This window comes from Lathamus discolor, chromosome 3 (genome assembly GCF_037157495.1).
Source record: "Lathamus discolor isolate bLatDis1 chromosome 3, bLatDis1.hap1, whole genome shotgun sequence".
Taxonomy (NCBI): Eukaryota; Metazoa; Chordata; class Aves; order Psittaciformes; family Psittacidae; genus Lathamus; species Lathamus discolor.
Window position 1 is genome coordinate 76,615,526 of NC_088886.1, and position 16,137 is coordinate 76,631,662.

Below are 16,137 nucleotides of genomic sequence, written 5' to 3' on the forward strand. Positions count from 1 at the left end.
GAAGGAACAAAAATTATTTTTAATCTCACGTTTAAAAACCCAACCTGAAAATAATGGCATGCACATTCATATTTTGTACTGTGTTTGGAGAGCTTTAAACCAAGAATAATTTCATATTAGCTGTAATGATCATTCTTAAATGCCAGATAAGACTGATGTATTTTAATTCATGTTGAATGTCTCAAGAACACAAAACAAAGCCATTCTTTAAGTTAGCTGCTACTTCAGCATCTTTTTTAAAATGCCACATTTTCAGAAAGCAGCATAGGTGATTGAGAGAAAATAATCTCACTACTGAACAAAGCCACACGGAAGCAAGATATTTGTGTTAAGAGCATTTTGCTGGAAAATCCCAAACTTCTCTACAAAAAGCAAGACTTCTGGTGCGCATACATGGAGCCTGTGAACTGCAAAGTGAAGAGTAATAGTGAAGTAAATAGTGAAGAGAGACGTACAGCATGAAGAACATCAAGGATGGCTGTGCAGTGTACTGTCTTGCTCCTCCTAAAATGTCTATATCTTTTCTGTGTGTTTGCTTGCAAGCATACCCCATAAAACTGCCTTACAACCATTTGTACATTTGCAATGTACAAATTACTTTTGTTTTCAGTTTGCCTCCTAAATCCATGTATTCCCGCATTGCTGCTGTTATTCTGCAGGTGTAAATCCAGATTAGAGAATTCTTGTTTCTCCAACCCCCACCTTTTATGGCATCATCTCTAGTATCAATGCCAGCCATAGATCACAATTTACATTGCTAACTGCTATATAGTGCAGTAAACTCAAAAGAGCTATGTGGGGGATCAACAATATATGAGTACTAAGCCCCCATACCAAAGCTGAACACAAAAGAACCAAAATGATCACCATTTAGATCATTATTTTTAATCTTAAATTTTAAAGCCTGGTTCTCAAAAAATGTGGATCGTGTATTTCTCACTGAAAACAGGTAGTTGTGAACAAACTCAGAATGGGAAGAAAGGTGTCACTTGATATGGCATTACATTAAGTGTTTGGAAGATGCTGGCTTTGCCCTGTTCAACACAGGAAGGTATTCTACAGATGTCTGGATTATGCAAAACTAGCAGAAATATTTGTTTTCTAAAAATATTCTAGTATTTGCGCTGATTTTCAAATAAGACCTCAGGAAAAAAAAAAAGAAAGCAACAATCAAATTCCCCCCCCCCCCCCCCCCCACTGTTACAGTCACTAATACAAATGCCTATTCTGTGATATAGCCACAATACTAGGACCACTGCTGCAGCAGGAATACGTCTTCTCTTTTTCTACTGAAAGCCATATATTATTTTGAAGAATAACACATCAGAGGTTGGTTTGGCTGATCTAACAACACGATGAAATGCTTTTTCCGCTCTAACTAGAGAAGTTATTCCTATTAAGCAGATGAATTATGACTTTGCTTTCCTCTAAAGAATTGGCTTTGAAACAGGTTTAGGCAACACCTTAAAAATAACAAGACCTGGATTCTTCTACTCTCTGGGAGGGTCAGTCCTACTGAACTTCAGTCTGAGTAAATCCTGGAAACAGAATCAGGCTTTAAGATGCTGAAAATAACTAAAGCTAAAATATTAAAGAATAGTTTATATGCTTGAGTAATCTACATGTAGAATATTGGTAAAACACAAGTTCCACCACTCAGAGAATGTGGGATATGTAATGACTGATGCAGAATACCTTTGCAGAATACATGTTGTTAATTGTCTGCATTAGCCAGTGTAACTCTAGGCTCCTAATGTATTCTCACATCAAAAGTTTACCTGCAAGTTAAACATAGCAGCCTCATGTTTCTTTTCTTCAATCCACAAACAGTTCATTACCATTTGCAAAATAACAAAAGGAACAGAAGAGATTCACTCCTACCAAACTACCAACTACTGAATGACATTCACGTTAACAACTGTATTTCTTTCAACTCAGGACTTAATCTTTTTCCTACACAGAGTAATGCCCACCTAAAAGGAGCTTTGCTGTTCTCCCACTGTCGTGGTTTAAACCCAACCACAAACCTCTTTTGCTCACTCCCCCCCTTCTTGCCCTCCCCCTGCTTCTGGAGGGACAGAGAGGAGAATCAAAAAGAATGCAACTTCCACGGGTTGAGATAAGAACAGCCCAGTAACTAAGGTATAACACAAATCACTACTGCTACCAACAATAATAATAATGCTAAAGGAAATAACAAGAGGAAAGAATACAACACCTTAACACCAGCCAACCAATAACTCGCCCCACTCCCCCCAGCCAAGCACCGACTGATACCTCATCCAACCCTGCAGTCCCAACCCTTCCGGGCCACTCCCCGTTACATCCTGGGCATGACGTGCTGTGGTATGGAATACCTCTTTGGCTAGCTTGGGTCAGGTGTCCTGTCTCTGCTTCCTCCCAGCTTCCCCTCCTCCCCGGCAGAGCATGAGGCTCAGAAAGTCCTTGGCCAGACCAAACATTCGAGCAGCAACTGAAAACATCGGCGTTATCAGCACTGTTCCCAGGCCAAAAGATCAAAACACAGCACTGTACTAGCTCCTAAGAAGGAGAAAAATGACTGCTGCTGCTCAACCCAGGACATTATCCACCCCTTATTCCATACCATTCACGTCATGCTCAGATCCCACATCTTCAATATGCCATCACTCTTACATATATATATATACATCTACATATACACAGAGAAAAACATCATTTCTTAGTGCATGGACCTATAAAGCTGCTGAGTCCATCTGGTCCATGATGTCAGGCTCCATCTCTTGTAACAGTCTCTCAGAGCAGGAGAGGCTGTGTGCAGTGTTCACACTCGTGAATAACCTGGGCAATAGTGTCCATTGCTAAGTCCACCCCTCGATCATGAGTCCATCTCTATGTTGCATCTCTGCCCTGATGGCCTGAAGTGCCATGGGCCCACCAGGCTCAAAATAATTCACTGTCCCCTTCAGCAGTTTCTGCAGCTTGTTGCTGGGGACTCCATACAGCTGCCTTCCATCTCCGACGCTTCCAAAGCACTGGAGGGGCCCAGTGGACCAGGTACTCTCTCATACTGTCCCACACACCCTGCCACTCATGGCTGTCCAGCCTTGAGGAAGATCTCTTGGTCCTCCCATATTGTGGTCTAACCCCAGACAAGAAGCAAACCCGACTCTGCTTGACTTCAGAGATCAGACAAAATGGTCGTGGGTAGAACACGCTCTGTGTGTGTGCCAACATGCTGATCCCCATCACAATCAGCAGGCAGGTCCCAAAGGTACCCACAGGCCATTCAGACCCTTCAGAACCCTCAAACGATGCTGCTGTACTTGTCCCTGGGGCTGGTGCAGCTGCTGTGCCTGCCGGCTCTCCCACCACCGGCTTCTCTTTCCCTGGGTGCAGCTCTTCCTCCTCTGCCGTGCTGGGAAATGCTGCCTGGGCTCCGGCATCCTCCTGGGGCTCGGCGGGCGGCTGCCGGGGGACGCTCTCGGCCGCCGCGGGGCTGGGCTCGGCCGTGGGGCTCGGCTCCTTCGCCGCCTCCCCCCGCTGCTCAGCAGCCGCCTTCCTCCCGGGCTCGGGCCCCGCTCCCGCCGCCGCCTGGTCCCCGGGGCCGCTCTCCCGGGCCGCTTCGGCCGCCGCCGGCTCCCGGGGCCGCTCCCCCTCGGCTCCCCGCAGCCTCACGAAGACGGAGGCGAGGACAAGGGCCGGGGCGGTGAAGAGCAGCGGGACGGCCAGGTACAAGTCCACGGCCACGTCCATCTCTCCCTGCTGCCAGAGCCCACCCGTATTACAAGTCATTGCCATAAAGTACAGTGAAACAAGAACCTTAGCCCAAGCCCCACACTTGATAAACACTAACACAGGGAATACCAGCTCTAAATAATGTACTACATTCTGAAGCTCTGAGAGCAAGAGAAACAACTTTGAGAGCCAATAAATCAGCACTGTGATGACTATTAATCTGATCATCTCTGTCGTTATCTCAACCCTTCAAGCCCCACGTTGGGCGCCAAAAAGAACTGTTGTGGTTTAAACCCAACCACAAACCTCTTTTGCTCACTCCCCCCCTTCTTGCCCTCCCCCTGCTTCTGGAGGGACGGAGAGGAGAATCAAAAAGAATGCAACTCCCACAGGTTGAGATAAGAACAGCCCAGTAACTAAGGTATAACACAAATCACTACTGCTACCACCAATAATAATAGTGCTAAAGGAAATAACAAGAGGAAAGAATACAACACCTTAACACCAGCCAACCAATAACTCGCCCCACTCCCCCCAGCCAAGCACCGACCGATACCTCATCCAACCCTGCAGTCCCAACCCTTCTGGGTCACTCCCCGTTACATCCTGGCCATGACGTGCTGTGGTATGGAATACCTCTTTGGCTAGCTTGGGTCAGGTGTCCTGTCTCTGCTTCCTCCCAGCCTCCCCTCCTCCCCGGCAGAGCATGAGGCTCAGAAAGTCCTTGGCCAGACCAAACATTCGAGCAGCAACTGAAAACATCGGCGTTATCAGCACTGTTCCCAGGCCAAAAGATCAAAACACAGCACTGTACTAGCTCCTAAGAAGGAGAAAAATGACTGCTGCTGCTCAACCCAGGACACCCACCTAAGCACCATACACTTTAAGTTCAAATATTTTGGCACTTTTGTCTTGGTACAGAACAAGAAGTTATACACTTCAAGCAAAATGTTTGGTATGGGAGAAGTTATCTTTCCAAGCCTCAGCTGTACTCCTAAAGGCTGAATGGAAACATCCACAATTCAGGCTTCTTCATAGGTTTTGGCCAGTGCTTCAGGTTTTAGGGCATTTTTTACTTTCTTAAAATTAAATTTGTAGTCTCATGACTCTTAACTAGACAACGTCTGTAGACTCCCCTCAAATTTGCTGGAGAGGACTAAAAGGAATTTATTCAGGAAGACTGTCTTGAAGACCTCTTGCTTGAACATTAGTAATTACTACTTTATTTCTTCTAAAAAAAATATGAGGTCACATTCTGGAAAGCAAATCCGATGTTTGCCAGGGTACAGGCTTAAAGGAAAAGTTAAGCCTTTAGGCAAAGGGCAAGTTATTCGCAACACTCTCCTTATTTATCGTAAAGTCTCCTGGAACTGAAGAACACAGCTGAAATGAGTTGAAGGACACTTATTTTCATGAAAGTGAAGTAGAAGCCTCTAGTACATTCAAAACAAAAATGTCACTATTTAGTTTTCAGTTAACTGATCAACAAAAGTCTTGGTTACCAGCTGGGTAATGACATTAGGCTCCAGCCACTCCTCTAAGCCAAAGCATCTTCCGAAGTGTGGGGAGGATGACTTAAAGGCTGACTTCAGGTAAACTAATTTAATCAGGGCTATCCCTGAATCAAAAAATAGGAATTTTGGCACAAAGAAAATACAGGAATGGATTTTTAAATGGTGTAAAACAGATAAAAGTGAACTAACAAACAAGAGGGAACATTATGACCTGATGCAGGTTCTCTAATATGTATCACAGGCGTATTCCTCCTAAAGCTCATACAAAGGGGGATATCATTTAGTACTTGCTATGATGACTATTTATTAAGCAGCTACCAGTATCTACACAGTGTATATTTAAATATATACCCTCTTACTGTACATGAATTATGACTTGCTCACACTCATGCTCAGAGAGCTAATTTATTAAACACCAGTGTGTAACACAGGGTGCTCAACGGTTAGCTCAGTGGAAAACATGACCAAACTGTTCCTCTGCCTGCTTCTCACTCAGCTCACTGCCAGAACACTGCACAGCTGCCAAGCGGAAAGATACAGTAGTCATATAAGTTGATCATATTCTACAGTTCCTTCAGGGATCACAGAAGACTGTCTCTGAGAAAGCCATAAGTGAGCAAAACCAGAGCTACACACTCTTGACATTGCAGAGGGGTTAAACTATCATCTAGCCCACCAACGTTCCCTGTTTTAGCAACTCCGTATCTTTAACTGTTTAAACAGGAACTAGGATTTCTAAAGCTAAACAAGACAAAAATAACCCCCAAAACTCTGTAGGAGTTATTCTTATACACCCTTTCTCTCATGACAGTCACCTGGTGATCCATCACTTCCAGCTCCTACAGACAATCACCACTTCCCCAGACTGTTCTCATATGCCTCTACAAACAATAATTTTCTGTCTGTGACAGAAGTATGCATTATTTGACTTTAACCTTTTGATGCAGAGATCCAGAGTTTCATATGAAATAATTTAAACTGAGTAAGAAAAATGCTCATTACACGACATTTTTACATCATAATTGAAGACGCAGCTATCAAGTTCACATATAGCTTGATCTTCATACTTTAAAACTTGTTTCACATACTTAGCCCACATTTTATGTAAACTTGTCTGTTTGAATTACAAGGACCTATTATAGATAAAATACAACTGCATTCTTTTTTCAATGCATAATTCCCAGTCAAGAAGTCCAATGCTTCCATTTCTAATGGAATGATCTAATGAAAGTGTCTGAAAACAGATGCTTTCCATGTTATCCTCAGACAAAAGCAGCTGGTATCCTCCCAGACTGCATGACACTGCCAGTGGCAAGGTCTTTTCCTTCAAAGGATTATCACCAAGCTCTCCCTCAGGTACTTTCACTGTCCTCTATGTAAATTGCATCATCCACAGGCAATACAGAAATAAACCTCCTTCTGTTCTCCTATTGAGGGTAAAGAGTGCCTACATTATAAGCGATTTTTCCATTGTGATGGAATTGCAGCATGGCTGCAAACTGAAAAGCTGGATGTTCACACTTCATGCTGTAGTAGGAATGCTAGTGAAAAACCTTTGGGAGGGATACAAAAAGCGTGATAAAAGAAGCCCATCTTTGTTGCCAGAAACACGTTCATTTTATCATCTGTGAAAGATCAGGCTGCAGTTTCCACTGTTTAATTTAGAAGTTATCCTTTTTTTTCCATCTATATGTAACTTAATGGTTAATGAAGTGAGAGACAATGGTGAAAACCAGAAACTCTGATTTCACTTGCACAGCACAGGGAGCTGGCAGTACAGTATCTCTTTAACCTTCTCAACTGACTCTCAAAACTGTAGATTAGTGACCATACCTAGAAAAAAGTCAAATGAAAGCAATTCAGCTTCATGCCCTTTTAGTCCTTTTTACTTCTGCTGATCTTCTGCTCCAAGTAAACTGGTTCTTGGTGTGCTGATCACATTCCATAAACACCATTTCTGATCTTAACCTTCTCAGATCCTTTCACAAAGGGACACAAAGAGAAAGCCATTCCTCATTGTTAAGTCTCAAAAGTTTCAGCCTAGGGCCTGCCTTTTCAGACTATAACAGTTTCCAACATTCAGCTCTGAATATTGTCTCTCCCTCTCTTTCAAAAGCCTCATCTTTTCCCCCAGATGTGCTGTTCTGTTCAGCATCTCCCAGGAATTCCTGGTGTGCTTAGTAAGTCAGAAAGCTAGATGACCACATTGAGACTTTTTCCTTCACTTGTTATGTGTTCTGTTCAATACTGTCAAAAGAAAAGACTGTTCATATTTCTATCTTCAATACTATCTTCCTTTGCTGTTTTGACTCCTCTCTCCTTTTTCATACATTTCTTCTTTCACTGCTGGAAAACTCAACTGTCCTCTAGCTTTCAAAATCACAACAAGAAAAAAACCTACTCTATTCACACAAAACATTTTCCTCTTGCCCTTGAAGGAAAGGAATTTTCATCCCTCTGTAGCTAACATTAACATGCATCTTTGGAATCTAGCATATAATATGAAACATATTTGAAAGAAATGCTTGACAGATACCAAAAACTATTTTTCAGCTTGAAATTTTGAAGCAAATTATAACAAATGCATCCACAAATAGAAAATTGAAGCTTTAGGTTTCTTTTCATTTGTTTTGTTTTGTGTTTTGATTTGGTTGTTTGGGTTTTTTTCCAAGATTGTTCCATTTTAGTTTCAGGTGACTGTGTTTTTGACATCTGGACATTGTGGGTCACAGCAGGCTCTGTACTGGAAGCCTGTGTAATCCAAAGCATGACAAGTATAGGACTTTTTCCTTTTGGACTTAAAAGGCAGCAAACAGACTGGTTTGCAACTGAAGTATAGGTAGTATGTTTCAAAAAGAGAAAACATTTCTATTTATTTCAGTCCATATCAGAGGGGTTTGTTACAGAACTTTCATATTTATTCCATTTTATTTTGGCTTATGTTTTAGTTCCTTCCACACACCTATAAATCAAACACTCCTCCGGCACACACCCAGAACAGACTTACGACCACAATTCTTCTTATGACATGGAGACACATAGCCAAAAAAGAGAAAAACAAGGAGAGTTACCCAACTAACCAGTTTGTGCCAGATACCTGCCTACCAGGCACAACCAGCAAGGTCTGCTAGTGTGATGGAAACAAAAATGTTTCTATTACCACACTATACAAGAGTGACACTGAGAAATAACCTTTCATCAGTTAATGCTCAGGTTCAAGTAACAGAGAATTGGGAAAACCTGCAGCACTGCCCATGGAAATAGTTTAGAAATACAAAAGTATTACAGCTCTTTTGCTTGTAGGCTCTTAGTAATGAAGACCAGCATCCAAGTAAAAGTGCATGAAATTCCACTCAAATCATCTAACATGGCATTCTCGTACACCAGTCGTGTTTCTTTTTTACCTCTATTGAAAACTTGTAATCCACAAAGTCAGAAGTTGGTCACTTCCATGGGTAAAGCAGGGGCGCAGCACAACCACTGAAACAAAGTGCAGATGCAAGCACATGTCACCACTTGCCATGCGGCTGAGGTCTGGCTCTCCAGCTTTGCACACGAAAGCTTTGTTGTATTTGGTGGTCACTTTCTTGCTGAGCTCTCAGGATCTATTCTTTCATCGAGACATAATTGCTCAATAGAGGAACAAAATGTAGCCAAAAAAGTCAGTTGCAGATACCTTTGCTATTTTACTTTGACAACCCAGATTATTTTGGATATTTAACAAGCTACACATCCTCTAGGCCAAGATTATTTAACCTTCATCCTGCTCCTCAGACCTGACAGTTACTTAAGAGGCCAGATTCCACAACAGTCATCATGTGGCTAGCAAACAATATATTTTATACAGAAACTGAGCACTTATCAAACTCTCTCCCTTGCCAGCCAGGTACTTCAGTTCTTCTTATGTCACTGGAGAGACTAAACATTGCTGATTCCTTTTCCTGGTCCACACAGAAGTGTCTGGAAGCACTGCAGTGACAATATACTTAAGTCTCTGGAGTAAGGGAGGGCCTCACATTGCTCAACAGCTCATCTGCTGGCTGACCAAATTGGAGATTTTGATGTCTCTGGCAGGGGCTACGTCTGGCCTTTCACAGCCAGTAACCATGAGTTCTCCTAAAGGATGACAGCTGCAAGTTTTGGGGAAGAGTGGAGACAAAATATTTATCCACAAATGTCACATATAATCTTATTTAATCATCTTAGAAATAGGAAATGCCTGCATGCTATGTCAATATAACTGATAAAAGTAGGCACATGGCAGATTTTTGCTGTAGTTAAAGAACATTAGCTACCCAGACACCTATTGAGGCAACAAAACAGCAGGATACACCATCCACTAGTCTGTGGAATATGTTGGTGACATTTTTCCTCCGAGACAGAGGAAGTTGCGAGGATTGTCAGATTCTTTACCACTGATACTCTCCAAAAAGCTATTCAAAATTTTCTTGCATTACTTCAATGGTGTGCGAGAGGAAAAAAAGCAGGTAAACCCTACCAGTTGTCATATACACTGGGTCACAACCTTACCCATTACATTACCTGTGACAGGATACCCACGAGTTCTGAAGTGTCACTCCCATTGATCAGACCTATGAACATTTGAGGCCCCTCTGAGACTTCTCTCCCATTAAGGATAACCACCTCCCTTCAGGAATATTTATAAAGCAGTTAATGAAAATAATGGAAAAATAAAGAGTCTGTGCTTGCTTTCTAAACTGCTTCTCGAAACGTGCAGACAGTTAATCATAATGAAGTCATGCAAGAGAACTGCCATTTTTCTCCATGAATTCCAAGTTTTACAATGAGGCTTTTCCTAAGGACTGCACGAAGACCCCAGTCTCTTTGGCCTGCTTCCTCCCAGTTCCTAGGTACATCATCCACTGTTAAGCCTTATTCTTGCTGATTTCAACAGGGATAGCATTTAAAATCTCAGTGATTCTCAGTAGCAGGGAAATAACACAGATCAAATGAAAACAGAACAGTAAAGTCTACAGTCTGTTGCTCTGTGGTTGGGAATCGTAAGATCAGAACACTGTTTACACATGCAGTAATGCACAGTTACAGTTGGGCTGTATCAGAGGAAAGGCCATGAAAATTTCCTAGGCTACAAGAAGAGAGTTTCTAAAGAACTAAGAGTCTCTCCTTTTTAATCCAGGACCTTTCTGTAAATATTACAATACTTGCTTCCCCAGCAGGGAAAAAGCCTGGCCTCCTTTGCTAGTGATAACTATATCCATATAAACCAATAGAAACCTTCAAAGGTATTATGGAACAAGAAACACCAGAGATTCAGTAGCTGCTTGAGGTAAACAAGCTCACAAGGCTCATTTAATCCACACTCCTCTCTCACAGTATCCTCTGTATCCTTGCTTGCTGTCACTATTCAAAGAGAACAAAACCTGGAAGCAAGATCTTGACACAAAATAATATATTCTTCAAGTATGTCTATCTCCTTACAGCAGATTCTCTGCACAGAACAGTTTCAGTTCAGAAAGAAGTTGAAGATGCAAGTTGAAGATGTACTGTTTTACTTACCTGGATATTTTTAGAATACTCAGCATCTATTTAGGAAGTTCCGAGTTGTTCTGTTTCCATTTTTGTGGAAAGGAAAAAATATCCAGCAGAGCCAGTGCCTTATCAATAAAGTAACTTACAGCCATTTAGTGTCGTGGCTGATTATAAAGGTCTTACTCTCATTTATACCAGAACTTCTTTCTGTTACTGGATTAGTGGAGAAATGCCAGAATGTAAAAGGCAGCACTGCACTTCTATATCCAGATGGCAGGAGTAAGCATTTAATAACAATGGCATTTGACTGGCATTGCCATCACAGAAGTGTACAATACATAGCATCTACTTTTTAATGAGCAAAACCCAAGCTGTAAAATGCACGTGCATTAACCCTCTGGATCCACTCTCTCTATTGGGTCAATCTAGAAGGTACTCCCAGCACTTTATCTACCAGGCACTCGCTTGCCCAGCTGAAGCCCTGACTCTTCTATGATTGCACTGGTACAAAGCACATACACATGCATAAAATACAGATGCATAAAATGCAGATGCACAGCTTTTAAAAATTGCCTTATGGAACAACACATACATAGGATTATATACAGGTGGCATACATGGCCTAAAAGATTATTCACAATCTGCAGACAAATGCAGAGCTGTGCTTACATGGAGTTCAGCTGGCACTGTATCTTCTGCAGAAGATCCTTTCCAAAGGGAAAGGCACAATCCAGTGCACAAAGAAAAGGCCAAGCACATCTGCAGCGCCATAATATGGGTTTCTGCTTGCCTTTTATATTACAGTTCACTCTATTTCCATTAAGGGAAGAGATGATTAACTACTAGAAATAGCCATAAAACAAAGCCTATTCCCTTGTTTCTCATTAAAAAAAAAAGGAAAATTCAGAAATTCATAAAATAGGAAGAAACTTCAATGAAATCCCTGTTGCGTTTAACATGAATTCTCCATTTTGTTTATCTGCAAAGCTTCTCACCATGTCATTGCCTCCCTCCCAGGTAACTGACATCTACTGATCATAAAATATTATCCTAAAATACTCATCATATTTCTGTTGGCAACAGAAATTCTGAACAGCTCTATTGACAAACTAAATATACTTCAAAAATGTGAGTACTTCCTGGCCAATATTTCCAAGATACTTAACTTCTATATCAAACTATTATGGGGTGACTTTATAATAAAAACCCATAATATTATATAGTCTTATAACTTCCGAGAGAACAGTGCATTCAAAATTAACCATTTAAAATTAAACTAAAAGTATACTAATTACTCTGTTTCACGATTTACCAGAGACAGAAGCTTACAAAGAGATTAAACTATTTAAAAGATATAAGGAAGAAATTCTTTACTGTGAGGGTGGTGAGGGTTGCCCACAGAAGCTGTGGTTGCCCCATCCCTGGCAGTGCTCAAGGCCAGGTTGGACGGGGCTTTGAGCAACCTGGTCTAGTGGAAGGTGTCCCTGCCCATGTCAGAGGGTTGGAACTAGATATCTTTAGGGTTCTTTCCAACCCAAAACATTCTTTGCTTCTTAAACGCCAGGCCAGCCCCAAGGGGAACAGCCTGCAGGCTCCCCCATTAAACTACAGTAGTCAGGTTTATCCTGCAGCCATGCGGCTTGTGCGGCACACACGGGCTGTGGGCCCAGCAGCACAGTACAGGCCCGGACATGCTCAAGGTAGTCCCAACTACCATGGGTCATGAACTCCTCCACGTACAAATGATCTTCCCATCAAGACCACTACTACACATGGTAACAGCTATTAGGATGAGCATTTACAGTTTAATTCTTATGCTTTTGCCTTTGGATGATGTTTCTATGGTGTCAGGTGAGACAGTACCATCTGTTGAGCACCACAAAGAAAAGAACAGGTCCTATACATCAGAGTCATCATGGGTCACTGCCTTCCCCTCAACTGTAGCAGATACAGAAGCAGAACACAGGCCTGCAGTTCACAGCAAGGCTAGGCTGGAGAGATATCTAAGGGACATCTCGGCTTAAGCAAACTCTGCTTTTCCAGCATACGAGGCTCTAAATACCGACTTTTCCGTGGTGCAGCCGTTCTTCTAGCACCCTCTGGTGTTCAGAGCAGCTATGGATCATCGTCGTAACGGGGACATGGCCGCATTACAAACCAACCTTCCTCTCCGGGAAGAACTGCTTTCCCAACTGGAAAAAGAAAACTACTAAAGTGTTCCACCGTAGAAGCTCCCCAAACAACACGAGTTCCTCTTATATACTCAACTGTAACCTCTGTCATGTTAAACTTGCTTTCAGTAAATAAATGAAACGCTAGTTTTGTTTACCACAGAAAGGAAAATTTTGTAATTTCCCAAACTGGAAATTGACATGTGAAATCACTATCTTTGCGTTAAGCAAGTTTATACAGGCAAATCAGTAACTGATCATTTGAGCCAGTCACATCACCTCCTAAATGACTGAGTTACTAAAACAAGCAGCCTTTCTCATCTCTTATTTCATTAGATAAGACTACAAAGCATCAATTTCAGAACCCTCTTCTACTCTTTGCAATCTTCAAGCTGTTTAAGAAAAGGAAAGAAAAAAAAAAACCACCATAAAATGAGTGACCTCTCACTACAGCAATTTTTTCAATTGCTTTGATTTATGACGACAAAAAAAAAACATTCAAGGCCAACACTGGAGTTTACAAACAGATTGAAATTTGAAAAGTACCAGACACGCTTGCTGAAACCTCAGCAAACAGGGATTTGAATGTCAGAGCAGGCTGCAGGGGACAGCAAGGGAGCTGACCATAGCTCGCTTTGAATGGTCTTCAGGACAATGACACATAGCTGGGAGGTACTCTGTTAAGGTGTAAGGTTGAGATGAAATAAGGTCCAAGAAATTAAGAAATCTAGTGAAGAGAAAGTCAAATGTAAAACAGAATTATCTTTTCAAAACAGTTTGTGTCCTCAACCGTATTCCTGACTTTATGAATTACAATGGCACAGAAGCATGTTGCACCCTGCCTTACCGGACTGTCATTCTGCTCCCTTGAAGCCAGAGCTGCAGTTTTCTCCTGATTGCTCTTGCATTCTGTCACTTATATAGGCTTTTACAAGGGTTTGAACAGGAAAGAAATTTACAATCTAGACATTGTACATAAATCCAACTAGTAATACTTGTTTAGAAAGAACTCTTTTAGACTATTTTTTATGGAGTTTTGAAACTCTGGGAAAATAGTAACATGAGGCGAGACCTGATCATAAGTTGTATACATAATCTCACATTCATTAAATATGAAACAAGGTTTTTAGGATCAAATTCAAATAAGCCAGATGCCAGCAGTACCAATGCAGAACACTGTTCCCCCACAGCACAGTCACAGCTTTCAGCACTGATTTCTCTGCTTCCAGTAGCACAGTTAATTTGTATTTCCCTTCCTTAAGCATTAGAATCCAGTAATGCAGCTACAGCTAACGTACTTTCAGTAGCAAAAAACATTTGGTAGTTAGAAAAAAACCCTCTGTGTTACAACTGCAGGTGTACTGAGTATTCTAAGCAATGCTGTTCAAAGACATTAATCATGCTATTCCAAATGGAATTGGATTGTGTCACTATAGTAGGATTGGTATTTGCCCTCCTAGTTTGGGGGTAGTCTTGAGTTCTACATGGCTTACTATCTTCAAAGCTTATGACAGACTTCTTAAAATTATAAAATTAGATGTGTGTTACAACAGTATAATAAAAACCACATGTATTAAGACACACAAGGTATTTGCCTTTCACCATCAAGGAAAGTTGAACAGGCCAAGTTTCTGGGTTTTAACTAGATTTAGCATGGAGACAGACTAAAGAGACAATTAGACTTTAATTAATGTGGATTAAATTAAAGGGGTTGTCTTTTCCTAGAGACTTTGCTTCTTCCCCCACGATAGAACTGTGGCTTTACTCAGGCTCTGTGGCCCAGAACTCAATCACGTCCTACTGTCCCACACAGGAAGAACATTAGAGTGTCTCTGCCTTCACATCCTGAAATATGCACCAGAATGAGAGACATAGCTGTAAAATCCAACAACTGCTATCAGTCAGAAATTGTAAATCCCACTCTCAGCTCCAGAAAGCACACACTGTTTAACTGTGAAGCCCTTGGAGATTAGGAGCCATGTTTCTGGCTGCATTATGCTCTCTAACAGCCATACCCCGTTCCCTATAACCACAATACTCCAACACGTGCACTACTTTCCCTGTAGGATTCTCATCATGTAGGATTTCCCTGTAGGCCAAGTGGCCTACAGCAGATAATCACAAATAGCCTCCCTGAATGCACCTGCTATTGTTATTTGTGTTCATATATATATGAAGTGGGACTGTTCAACAAACAATTACAAACACACCAGAGATTGCTTCAATAGCATCAACAGCAGCCCAAAATACACACTTGCACAAGAACCCCGACTACTATCCTACAGCTGAAGTGAAGGGCCCAGACACCCTGTATCATGACTTATTCCTCACATTCTGACAGGAGCTTTCCTCCAGACATGAGAACACTCATGCTCTGACTCAGCAAATTCACACTTCGTCCAAGTCGATGAATAGACTAACAGAATGACAGAATCCTTAGTTAGGGTTGAAAGGACCTCTGGAAATCATCCAATCCAAACCCCTGCCAAGGCAGGGCCACCCAGACCAGGTTACACAGGAACATATCCAGGCAGGTTTGGAATGTCTCCAGATGCCACAACCAACCCCTGGGCAGCCTGTTCCAGTGCTCTGCACCCTCAATGTAAAAAGGCTCTTGCTCATGTTGATGTGAAACTTGTTGTGCTTTAGTTTACGACCATTGCTGGGAACCACTGAAGAGCCTGGCACTATCCTCCTGGCACCCGCCTTCACGATATTTACATGCACTAATGAGATCCCCTCAATCTTCTCTAGACTAAACAGGCCCAGCTCCCTCAGTCTCTCCTCATAATTGATGCTCCAGACCCCTCGCTGTGGACAGGGTCTTAACAAAACATACCTATTTTTCAGCTCAGCCTTTCTGCCTGCTCAAAGTAGGAGTTTCACACTCCTCCCCTCAGGTCACCGTGCCCGCGCCATTCCTGATGCGGGCAGAGAGCTTTCCCTCGCAGCGGCACGGGTCCAGCTACCACCCTGAGGCCCATGCAGGAGCGCTGTCCTTGGCACACGGCCGGGTTCTCCCCGATGGCAGCAGCAGCGGCGGCGGCACCGGGCAGGCTCTCCCCGCGGCACATGAGACACGCGGCGGCTGCACTGCCGGTTCCAACCGACGGACAGGCGTGTGGAGGCACGCGGCGGCATGAGCAGCCCGCCACGGACACGTCACAGCCAAGCAGCCAATCGGCGGCGGCGCGGCGCCACCCCAGCCGCCATGCCGGTGTCGG

The 16,137-nt window shown here is 42.5% G+C and overlaps 1 protein-coding gene across 6 annotated transcripts in view; it reads right to left on the reverse strand.

Annotated features, from left to right (window-relative positions):
• The window catches only part of LOC136009721 (uncharacterized), a 54,889-nt gene extending 50,767 nt beyond the window's left edge, over nucleotides 1-4,122 (reverse strand). For all 6 annotated transcript variants that reach the window (XM_065669891.1, XM_065669889.1, XM_065669890.1 and 3 more), the window contains exon 1: nucleotides 2,219-4,122. In XM_065669891.1, coding sequence (XP_065525963.1) covers nucleotides 2,923-3,945 — 1,023 coding nt within the window. In that variant the 5' untranslated portion in view covers nucleotides 3,946-4,122 and the 3' untranslated portion in view covers nucleotides 2,219-2,922. The remainder of the gene's footprint in view (nucleotides 1-2,218) is intronic.
• Between the last annotated feature and the right edge of the window lie 12,015 nt (nucleotides 4,123-16,137).